The 12,650-nt window shown below is 40.8% G+C and overlaps 1 protein-coding gene across 1 annotated transcript in view; it reads left to right on the forward strand.

Annotated features, from left to right (window-relative positions):
• The window catches only part of LOC122562034 (dynein axonemal heavy chain 9-like), a 508,505-nt gene that overhangs the window by 129,549 nt on the left and 366,306 nt on the right, over nucleotides 1–12,650 (forward strand). The window contains exon 28 of the mRNA XM_043714478.1: nucleotides 850–954. Within this exon, the coding sequence (XP_043570413.1) occupies nucleotides 850–954 (105 nt within the window). The remainder of the gene's footprint in view (nucleotides 1–849; nucleotides 955–12,650) is intronic.

Genomic DNA, 12,650 nt, shown 5'->3' on the forward strand with positions numbered 1-12,650 from the left:
ATTGAAATTCCATCCTTCATTTTTTGAATCCACCCTCTGTTACATTTATCTCTCTGAATTACAATCCTTCTTGGACAGCTAGTCTTTGCCATATCCTAAGACCCACATTTGATAGATTACAAAATCACATGCACACTATTGATCTCTGTCTTCATCAGCATCTCTGTGCACTACCTCAAAGTTGTGCTGGTCTCTAGCTTCATGTCTTTCCTTGACGCCTTAAGGAGAAATACTTCCTTTTCCTTCCCAGTATTAAGGAATGCAAGCTCCAATAATAGCAGGTACCAATAACCCTTTGAATCCTTTCTCTCCTCCCATTCCCTGGGACTCCATCCCTCTTCCTCATTCTGAGTTCCAGAGGACCTGAAATGCTAACTCTATTTCTCTCCCACAGATGCTGCCAGATCTGTTGAGTTCCTCGAGCACTTTTCTGCTTGTATCTTCTCTTAACTCTTTCTACTCCAAGAAAAGCATTTCAGACTTCTCTGGTCTCTCCACAAAACTGGAGTTCTTCATCACTGGTACAATTCCAGTAAATCTCGTTCTGCATTCTTTCTCCAGAATCAGGAAAAGATTTCTCTAGCTGAGACCTAACCGATGTTTCAGAGTGATTCGTCTTTACTTTGTTCTCTTTGCTTTTTATTAACAAAGTCAATGAACTTATGTGCTTTCGAAGCACTCTCAATTCATCTTGCCACCCTCAAAGATTTGTTGACATACACCACCAGGTCTTCCATTTTGCACTCCATTTAGAAGTGTTTAATTCCATTTGTTTTACCTCTCCTTGTCATTACAACCAAAGTGTATCACTTCACAATATTGACTCTTGCTTTTTTTCTTTCCCCACAGTCCTGTGGTAATATTTACAAAGGTCTGGCGCAGACTGGTGCCTGGGGCTGCTTTGATGAGTTCAACAGGATCTGCGTTGAGGTGCTGTCTGTGGTAGCTGTGCAGGTGAGTCAAGGCTCTTTGTTACATGCAATTGTCGAATGAAACAGCACTGAAAGAAGTCTTTCAGTCCATGTGACTGTTAGCTCCTCTTTGAAAGAACCATCCAGTTGGTCACACCACTACTGCCCTTTGTCCACTTTGCCACTTTGAATATTTATCCAGTTCCCTTCAAAAGTTAAAATTAAGTTTGCTACCACTGCTCTTCAGACAGAATGTTGTTGTCCAGATCATTATCCACTGTCTCCCTTGTCATTCCTTGCATTTGACTTCACCCTTGTGATGTGCAGCAGTGAAGGTCGCTGGCTATGATTAATTTATTCCAAGGTGGTATTGCATTTTGCAATCTGGAAATAATACTACAATGCATGAAATGTCTCTCAGTCACTCTGTTAGTGACCGAGTGTGCAAACCTGGACTGACGCACACTTGCAATTTATTGTATTGCTGTTCACTGGGACTTAGTGACCAATGACTGTAAGATTGAGTTAAAAAACAATGTCAAATGATCCAATGTGTAATGATTGTATTTCCTCTGTCCTTAGTTAATATTCTATTATGTTTTGTGAGTATGATTTTGAAACCTGACACATTTATAATAGTGAAATGCCAAACTACCTCTATGAAGGTCAATTCTTCCTAGTTTTAATTTTATTCATGGGAGAAATAGAAAGGCTTATTTCTTTAATTCTTGCCTGAGGGGGTCTATGAAGCTGAATCTACAGAGATTTTCTATTTCACCTAATGTGGTTAGGTGTACTGTCATAAATCTGCCTTAGTCTAAATGCCTTGATCTTTTGATGTAATGTGCTTGTGTCTAATCTGGACAAATCAGTTGTGTACCTGCAGGTCATAAATGATGTGATTTTGCCTCCAGCGTGGTATTTTACTCAATGCGTCAAAGAGTATGTTATCCCTCACAACATAAGAAATCAGGCGTGGATCTTGTGGCATTGAAGACATTTATTGCAGCCAGCAATTATGTATTACCATTGCATTCGCAGGCACGTATGGGCCTGTCTAACACTGAACTATTAGATGATAAAGAGCTGCATTGAGCAGCATATATCCAGTCCAGTGTTATGCATCAAACGATCTCAGTTAAGAAAGAATATAGTAATTTTATTCCTTTATTTCCCATGCAATAATATGGTGAAAATAGCATGAGTATACTCTTACAAGTAGACTGACATGTGAATCCTGTAATATTGCACATTCATAAACATATTTCCAGCACATAGGAACCTTGCTTTTAAATCTCTCTTTGCCCCAAACAAATGGTACATGGGAGAGGCTAAAGTTGAGATTGAATTCACAGAATGACCAAGTAGAGATCTGAGATTTGAGAAGCAACTGTACCACTTGGAAATTATATTCCACTTGGATCATTGGCAGACTTTCACTTCCAATGGGGCAATTAGAATTTCCTTGCTTCGGGTGTTGTTGATAGATGTTGAAATTGTTGGAAGAATTCTCTGAATTTTCATCCAGATTAAGTTTGAGGACAAGAATGTGAAAAGGTCATGTTTGTCATTAAATAATTGAATTAAATTGTTAAAGTGGTGGTCAGGTGATCATAGTTGAAAATATCACCAAAAGGCCATCTCACATAGAAAGGGTTCCAATCCATTTTTGTGCAAGCATATCCTGGAGCTTTTAAAAGTCAATTTTGATGAGTCATAACTTCTGAAACAATCAATATCTCATTTGTTACTATTTGGAGTCAGTAAAAGAGCAGACAGCAGGATTCTTTCTGAAGGTGGCTGAAATAGAAAGAATAACATCAGGAACAATGCCATCACTGACTCCCTGGGTCTTGCATTTGTTTATGATTAGCAGCTGGTAACTAGAGATCTATTAGTCTTCAAGTCCAAACTTGCTTTTTCAGAAGTCGGCATCAATGTAACTATGACAACCTTCATGCATGTCATGAATTCTTCACGCTGCTTTAATCTCTTTGAGCTTCCTTCTTCAGTGAATGAGTCCATTTCTTTCTAGTTAATCAGTGTTCTAATGTAGACAGCATACTCACACTTTGAAGGACTTGGAAATGGGCAGAAGTTGAATGTGCGTAATACTGGCAGAATAGAGATACTGCGACTAAAGTCTATATTTGGTACTGCTGGAATAGGGATTCTTGGCTTTAAAATTTGCACGCAGTACTCAGTACTGTTGGTACAAAACCCCTCATAAAAGGTAGACATAGCAGAGGCATTGCTTACACTTTATTGGGAACAGGAATAATGGCAGACAGCTGTTTATGTCTTACAGCTATTCAAGGAAACAAGAAATTTTATTGGAAACCAGTATTAGAGGCAAAATGAACTTTGATTTCAAATATATAGGCTATTTAAGGACAGCATATATTTTTTCACAGGCAAATTGTGTCTGACTGCTGAGTATGTCCTTTGCTATGGTAACACAGATGGTTGGTTCAGGTAATGCCATACATGTTATGCTTATGACCATTGAGAAGACATTTAAAGCTTCTTAAACAGATGGGAGTCCTTGGAATTAAATGACAATTAGTGGCATAGATTTTTAAAAAATGGATCAGAGTCTGAAAGGAGAGTATGGCAGTGAGCAAATATTTTTCAGACTGGAACATGATTTACAATGGTGTTCCCCAAGGGACAGTCCACACCTGCTTTCAATTTTTAAAAACCTATCCTCAGCATTTGCAAAGGATGTTAAGTTTTGCAAAGTGGCATTAGTGATGAAGCTGGTTTTAGGTTTTAGGTTTGAGGAAGACAGACTGAATGCCAAAGTGGATAGAAGTATAGCAGATGAAGCTGTATGCAGAGAAATGTGAAGTGATGCATTTTAGTTAAAAATCACACAACACCAGGTTATAGTCCAACAGGTTTAAATGGAAGCACTAGCTTTCAGAGCACTGCTCCTTCATCAGGTGGTTGTGGCGCTGGAAAAGCACAGCAGGTCAGGCAGCATCCAGAGAGCAGGCAAATCGACATTTCGGGCCTGAGCCCTTTATCAGGAATGTCTTTTTAACATCATCCTACTCCAGTACTTGCCTTTTGGTGTCCAGTTGGGTTCGACTTCATGCTTTCTTGCTTTCATTCCTGTCTGTCCATTTGTATCACTCCTGCAATAACCTCTCTTCCTGCTTCCTCTAGAGACCTTACAGACTCTATCCTGATCTTCCTTTCTTACTTATACACTGTCCCAACAACACTACCCAAACACAAAACATTACACTCCATAAGTGCACTGACAACACCCAGTTCAGCCACTCTATTACCTTGGTCTTATCCTGTTTGTCTGGTGTTTAGTTTTGGGTTAGGCTATTGTCGTCGGTCAAATACCCTTTTATGTTTCTCTATCCATTAATTGCATGCTGTGGCTAACTTTGTGAGGGTGAAGCTGACTTTGCCATTCTATATCTTGGTAAAATCTTGGACTTGTTATTCTCTTCATCACCAACACTATGAACTTTCACCTCTGCAATGTAGTCAAGCTTTGAGCCCATTGTTGGCTGAAACCCTCATCAGTACCTTTGTTACTTCCAACCTTGACTATTCCCAGGCTCATTCAAACAGTCTACCACTTTAAACTGCAATAAACTTCAACTCTGCTGCCTGTACCCTATCTCACACCAAGAGCCACTTGCCTGTTGCCCAGTGTTCACTGACTCATGTTGGTTCCAGATCAGAATGAGCTTTGAATGTAATGCTTTTACTCTTGTATCAAGTGCCTCCATGAACAAGTACTTCTCTATCCCAATTGCATCCTCCAGTCCTAGAAGTGTCAAAGATCTGAAATTCCCTTTAAATATCCCTGATTTCTACTATTTCAGTGTTACTGCATATGCCTTTACCTGGCTAGTTTGGAATTCTTTCCTAAGCATCTCTGATTCTCTGTCTTCCTTTTAAGATACTGCTTAAAATGTATCTCTTTCCCACTTGCCTGAATAACTTGATGTAGTTATGTGAATTTTGTTTGGTAATGCTTTGGTGGCAATATGTATAAATGACAGGAGGTCATCCTTACTGGAGATTTTTCTGCCTTCAATGAAGTTGTTCATTCAGTTCTCTCTGGCAATTCTTTATACTTGAGCCTGGGCAGAGTTGGTGGACTGTAAGACTATAGAGTGCATTTCCAACAGGAATTAGTGGCCAATTGAGCTGATTTGCTTGTCTGCCAAAACCTGGGTGAATGATTTAGGGGCCAGAATACCTGCGTCTCCAAATAGCTAACTCTGACAAGGTCACAGCATGATCTGGGACCTTCTAATTTCTGTGGTTCAATTAATTTTCTTATTTTCAGTTTGTATAATACCATTTTCAAATCTGTACAGAAGGGATGATTTGTCTGATATGGCATAACTGATGTGCTGTGTCAGATTCTTACAGAATCATAAAGATTATTGCGCAAGGGTAAGTGATTTAGCCTGATTGTTGCTCTTCAAATGGAATAATTTTCTGAACCCTATTCCTTGTACCTTCCCCATATGTAAGATGTATGATTAATATTCAACTAATTCTCTTCTAAATGGAGTTTTAGTCTTTTTTCCCTCAGTGTTGAAGTAGATATTCATTTTCAAATGAGAAGTGATATATTTTAACGTCATGAGGGACATGTACAGATAGGTCAAAGCACAAATCATTTCCTGCCCTTCACCACTTTCCTACTCTCCTAAGCATTAGTATTGTAATACATACATGCTTTTAAGATGTACATCTTGAGCCTTTTAGTTTCAGATTTTATTTCCTAATGAATGGTAATGTGACATTCCAAATATGAAAAAAAAATTTGAAAGAAAGTTCAGTATACTGAATAGTGGGTATACTCAGTGTATACTTTACACATCAGAAGCTGAAGCCTGGAGTTTGATTCTCAGTAATAAGGCGATGAATGTGTTCTACCTGCCTCTGAAACTCTTAGAGATAGTCCTCATTTTGCTCAGAGCACCTTCAACCTGCTTTGACATGGTTAAATGTTGTATCACTGGTACATGTTTCCAAGTAAATGGATACCTGATGAATTTTGCATTTTCCACTTATGGTTATCAACATCAAGTTGTTTTTAGCCAACTCGTTCCAATTCCAATTGTGTAGCATGGTGCCTCAGTGGTTAACACTGCTGCTTCACAGCACCAATGACCTGTGTTCGATTCCACCCTCAGGTGACTGTCTGTATGGAGTTTGCATGTTAGATTACCTACAGTATGGAAATACCAACCTTCCGAAGAGTAACCCACCCAGACCCATTCCCCTACCCAACACTTATCCCTGACTCATGTACCTAACACTATGGGACAATTTAGCATGGCCTGCATGTCTTTGGATTGTGGGAGGAAACCCAAGCAGACACTGGGAGAATGTGGAAACTCCACACAGACAGTTGCCCGAGGCGGGAATCGAACCCGGGACCCTGATGTTGTGAGGCAGCAGTGCGAACCACTGAGCTACTGTGCCGCCCACGTTCTCCCCCTGTCTGTGTGAGTTTCCTCCGGATGCTGCAGTTTCCTCCCACAGTCCAAAGATGTGTAGGTTAGGTGGATTGGTCATGGGAAGTGCAGAGTTACAGGGATAGATTGGGGTCTGGTTCTGGGTGGGACGCTCTTCAGAGGGTCTGGGTGGACTCAATGGGCTGAATGCGCTGCTTCCACACTGCAGGGATTCTACGATTCTATGAATGCTCTTCTATAATATTTGCTCAATGATGCTATTGTTCCAATCAACAAGGTTGGAGATTGGCAAAGATAATGGTATTAATCTGGTTTGGAGAATGAACAGGTGCCTGTGGAGACCTCAAATTGATGGAAGACAATTGCAGCGTAATTGTGTTAAAGTTATGAAGTCTTCGATAGCATAAGTAGTGAAATGAAAAAAAAAATGAGCCTGTGTTGACTATAAATTGTATCTTTCCCTCTACCTTTTGCACGTGTATCTGGTATAATATTAAGTAAAATTTTGAGGTTTGATTCATCTGCTCACAGTCTTGGTTTTTTTGTTTTGCTAAATAACATGAAGTTAGCAGGAAGTGAGGAGTGTGAAGAGTTGTAACTGTGAAGAAAGTAGAGGTGATGAAGCAAGAGAAAAGCACAGTTTCTGGAAGCATGTGGAAAGAAACCAAATTCTAGGGAGCGCACAACCTTAGTAGAAGCAGGCAGGCATAATAGGGAATAGTGGTGAGGGATATTCAAGAAATACCCAAGTTAATCAGTGAGGAATGAATGATGAGAGACCCTCTGAGAACAGAAGTGAAGCAGGAGAAAAACGCAAACTACAGAAATGAATAGAGGAAAACCTTGTTTAAACAGATAGAAAGTTGGAAGAAGTTCAACAAAATCAAAGGATTCTTTGGGACCTTGAAGAATTTTGATCAAGAAGTAAAGTTTTGTTTGCTGAAGTATGAAAAGCAAGATGCCAGGATGGGGTCAAGGTTTGAAATGCATGTGTGATTCATGGCCGTATCTGTAAGATTGGGCTGCTGATTTTGCAATGTGGCTCCACCGATTTATAGAGCCAACACGGTTACCGATAACAGACTGGTTGAGCTGTCAATTTATTGTCACCACTATTTTTTTCAGTGAAGGTTGGGAATGATTTCATAGGCCCTATATTTGACATTGAATAGAAAGATGTGTAATAAATCACAGTGGTATCTAGTAGCACTGCTGACTGTGCATTAAGAGGTTCTGATTTACATTGGCAGCAAATTTATTAGTCACTGATATGAATTACAACACAGTATTGAATTAAGAATGAAGCAGCTTTGATGTTATAGAAATTGAGGCCCTCCCTTGATCGATATCTTATGCACTGCTTAGAAGTAAATAAGTAGATATGGAACTGCTTGGATGTGTGTTTGAGCTATTTGCTTGTTCAGTGCTTCTTAAGAACAGCACTGTCAAGATCTTTGCAGCCAATGAGATAAACACATTCCCGATGTGCACGCAACAAATCTCAAGCCTGTAACGAGGAAATATCTCAGGTGCTACCTTCTATCAATTTTTCTGTATATCTTAGAAACCTAGACAACAGTGAAGATCTATGCTAGTCTGGTTGCTAAGACATATGCTAAAAATACTGCGTACAGACTGTAAGACAAATCACAAGGTGCTTGATGTTGTAAGAGCCCAAAGAACTCATAAAAGGTAACATCCAGAAAAGAAAATGTTAGGATTTTGGCCATTTGATTAGGGCTGATAAATGACAGAAATCCCTTGTTGAGGGCAAAGTGGAGGACAGCAGATAGAGGAGTTGACTTTAGGATGACAGATGCCACAGAGTGCCTGTGATGAGTGGCAGTCGATGTCCCCAAATGGCTCAGGTACCTTGGCAGGAGTAGTTATAAGAAGCAGCAACAGCAAAGTACTTTATCTGATGGGTGTTGTTGGAATAGTAAAGGTACTTGTTCAGCACATTACCATGTTTGGGCAGTGACGACAGTGCAGGGATGTTCATAAGCAGCATTAGTCATTTAAAACTGGACTGATGCTGCATGGTGTCCCGCATTCCTTGAACCCAAATCCGCCGTTTGGCCTGGCAGAAATGAAGCTGAGCTTGGGGTGGAGGCTGTTTTTGTGTGGCCAGGGGGTGAGCAGAAAGGACGAATACTGTAAGACCCTGCTGAGTGGAGTAAGAGAACTCCTTCTCAGACAGTTAATACAGCAACAAAAATCCATCCTTTGAAAGGGTGGGGTAGTGAGAGATAGTGAGCCTATTATTGGGTAGATGTGTGCCTGGCTTAGCTGGTTACTGGAAAGGTGAGAATTGATAGCCATTTGGATGGCCATATGATAAGGCAGATTATCCTCTGATCAAATTGTGTGTTAACACGGGATTGCCAGCAAGAAATATGTGAATTTATTTTCTATATTCATATGTATGCAATTATCCTTTTAATCAATTTACTACAAGTGACTAGGTTAGATTCCCTACAGTATGAAATAGGCCCTTCAGTCCAAGAAGTCCACAGTAACTGTCTGAAGAGTAACCCAATCAGACCCATTCCCTATATTTACCCCTGACTAATACACCTAACACTAGCATGGCCAATTCACCTGACCAGCACATCTTTGGATTGTGGGTGGAAACCGGAGCACTCTGAGGAAACCCATGCAGACACGGGGAAAATGTGCAAACTTCACACAGACAGTTGCTCGAGGTGGGAATTGAACCTGGATCCCTGTCGCTGTGAGGCTGCAGTGCTAACCACTGAGCCACCGTGCTGCCCAGAGTGATGAGTGAGTTTAGCAGACTGATTTGAAGACGCTGGTTGCTCTTGTCTATGGTGTTAGAGGACTCTTTGGTGGTGTCATTCTTAATCTTTCAGTTCTTGCTTTGTATATCCATTTGTCAAGTTTATTTGGAAACTGCACAGCACTCTCACAGTTCAGAAAAGTCGAATAGCTTCCACATCACGGACTGAAGAGACTGCAACCTGATTCGGTTCCAAAAGCAACATGTGACATTGACAGACATAATAGACTTTCCTATCACACCTGTCACTCTGATGATCAGGTTGGAGAAGGCAAGATTACTGAATCAGTGCTTAATGAGTTTCGAATCTGAATTATTCTTCAATGTTTAATTCAAGAATACTGCCATCATTAACAATTCACTTATAGTACACAGCTTTTCTAACCAAGTCTGCTTAGAAATTGGGTATCTCATTAAAAACTTCTAGTTATTTCATTGCACTGTGTTGAAGTTCTTGAGTCTAAAGAAATCGGTATGCGTTATGCTGGGGGTTTCTTGTGATTTGGGATAAGGGTCAGTGCTGCCCATTGAAATCAAGTCTGTCCAGTGAACAGCTCTGTCCAATTGTTGCTGTTGGGAGTGTTTATTAACTCCAAACATGTTCAAGAAACGTGCCAAGAAAGAAAACTGAAAAGAAAAAAAAATCCCTCTTGCTTGTTTCCCTAATAATAATGTCAAATGAAATTCCTAGAATCCCTTCAGTGTGGAAAGCGGCCATTCGGCCCATCAAGTCCACATGGACCCTCCGAAGGGCATCTTGTCCAGAACCACACATTTTATCATGGCCACCCCACCTGGCCTGCACATCCCTGGACACTGTGGGCAATTTAGCATGGCCAATCCACCTAAACTGCACATCTTTGGACTATGGGAGGAAACCCACGCAGATACAGGCAGAACATGCAAACTCCACACAGTCACCTGAGGGTGGAATCGAACCCAGATGCTGTGAGGCTGCAGTACTGAACCACTGTGCAGCTCTAAATTGCTCTGTCTTAAATAAACAATGTTGATCAGAATGGCTTGTGGACTCCATTTTTATCATCATGTGGAAAATGGCTCTCTCCTCCATGGAATTGGAATTGAGGACCTGATAGATAGTTGATCATGTACTCAGTATTATAATCTGTGGCCTTGTTGTACTTCTCTGCCATATTGGAGTGGTGTTTCAGCTATGTAATTTCCAGAAGGGAATTTTGTGTTCGTTATGATCACCTCATTGAGTGATATAAAGGCAGGAAGATGAACTGTCAGGGATTGGAATAGGCCAAATGTAATTCAAACTTTGTAATTGTTAGTACCACAAAATGTTTGAGTGTGCAATGATTAAAAATACAATAAGGTATAAAAATGATTATTTGTTGCAAACAGTTTTGGGAGTATGGATGCTCTAAGCTAATGATCAATGAGAGCTTACCTAATTAATCCATATGGAAAATCATAACATCCACAATTTCATCAATTATTTCAACATTTTTGACTCCACCACTACATTTGGATATCTATTTCACATGTCACTTACTTTTGTGTGATGAATTTTCTTAACATCAGTTCTCCAAGTATCTCCCTCTAGTGGCTAGGGAGAGTAAGAAGACATTAATGTTAGTAAGAAGTTTGTACTGGAGAAAGTACTGGGGCTGAAAGTTGATACATTCCAAGAACCTGATGGTCTTCATCCCAGACTGTTGAGAGAGTTAGTTATAGAGATAGCCAATGCATTGGTGATTATAAAGCTAAGTAAGAATGTGTGTTGTGAGGAAGATATGAACCAGCTTCAGGAGGTTTTGAACAGATTTAGCGAATGGGCAAGAACAGAGCAGATGAGATACAATGTGGGAAAATATAAGGTTATCTACTTTGGTAGGAGAAACATATGGGCAGAGTATTCTTTAAATTGTAAGATATTGGAAAGTGGAGAAATACAGTGGGACCTAGGTGCCCTACATGATTCGGAGATGCCGGTGTTGGACTGGGGTGTACAAAGTTAAAAATCACACAACACCAGGTTACAGTCCAACGAGTTTAATTGGAAGCACTAGCTTTCAGAGCGCTGCTCCTTTAAGAGGTGGTTGTGGAGTATAAGATTGTAAGACACAGAATTTATAGCAAAAGTTTGCAGTGTGATGTAACTGAAATTATATGTTGAAAAAGACCGGGATTGTTTGTTAAGTCTCTCATCTGCTAGAATGACCATGTTAGTTACAGTTCTTTCAAATGTAAATCGCAAAACCTTTTTAAAAGTTACATTCTCAAGTGAACTTTAACAATTGGTGTCACGTTGGCCCAGATAATGTGTTGAAGCTGTGAGCTTCCCTGTGTGAGGCTGTCTGTGTCACAATAGTCAGTCTGATTCTAATGTAAAAAACGGATTTACAGAATCTTACATGGATTCATGCAGTTTTTGAGCACTCTACACTAGCATTCCACACAATGTTGGCATTGCGGCAACAGCCTCAGTACCCAACACCAACAACTGCCGATCTCCGAGCACCGTCCTACAACTCATCCGCTTTAACCTTGATCACAACGTCTTCACCTTTGACAACCAGTTCTTCATCCAGACAACGGAACAACCATGGGGACCAAATTTGCACCCCTATATGCCAACATTTTCATGCACACGTTCAAACAAGACTTCTTCTCTATGCAGGACTTCCAACCAACACTATATACCAGGTACATTGACGACGTTTTCTTCCACTGGACCCATGGCGAGGAGTCACTGATAAAACTACACAGTGACATCAACAAGTTTCATCCCACCATCAAACTCACCATGGACTACTCTCGACTATCTGTCTCATTCTTGGACACATGCATCTCCATCAAGGATGGGCACCTCAGTCTACCGCAAACATATGGATAACCTCACGATGCTACACTTCTCTAGCTTCCACCTGAAACATATTAAACCAGCCATTCCCTATGGACATGCCCTACGCATGCACAGGATCTGTTCAGATGAGGAGGAATGTGACAGGCAGCTGGAAGTACTCAAGAATGCCCCCATAAGAACAGGGTACGATGCTCAACTCATCACCAGTTCCGACGTGCCATAACAAGGAACCATAATGACCTCCTCAGGAGACAGACACGTGCTGCGACCGACAGGGTAACCTTTGTTGTTCAGTACTTCCCAGGAGCTGAAAAACTACACCATGTTCTTTATGACCTGCAACGCATTATCAATGAGGATGGGCACCTCATCAAGAGGAGAAAGTGAGGTCTGCAGATGCTGGAGATCAGAGCTGGAAATGTGTTGCTGGAAAAGCGTAGCAGGTCAGGCAGCATCCAGGGAACAGGAGAATCGACGTTTCGGGCATAAGCCCTTCTTCAGGAATGAGGAAAGTTTGTCCAGCAGGCTAAGATAAAAGGTAGGGAGGAGGGACTTGGGGGAGGGGCGTCGGAAATGTGATAGGTGGAAAGAGGTCAAGGTGAGGGTGATAGGTCAGACTGGGGTGGGGGCGGAGAGGT

Source organism: Chiloscyllium plagiosum, chromosome 24, assembly GCF_004010195.1.
Source record: "Chiloscyllium plagiosum isolate BGI_BamShark_2017 chromosome 24, ASM401019v2, whole genome shotgun sequence".
Taxonomy (NCBI): domain Eukaryota; kingdom Metazoa; phylum Chordata; class Chondrichthyes; order Orectolobiformes; family Hemiscylliidae; genus Chiloscyllium; species Chiloscyllium plagiosum.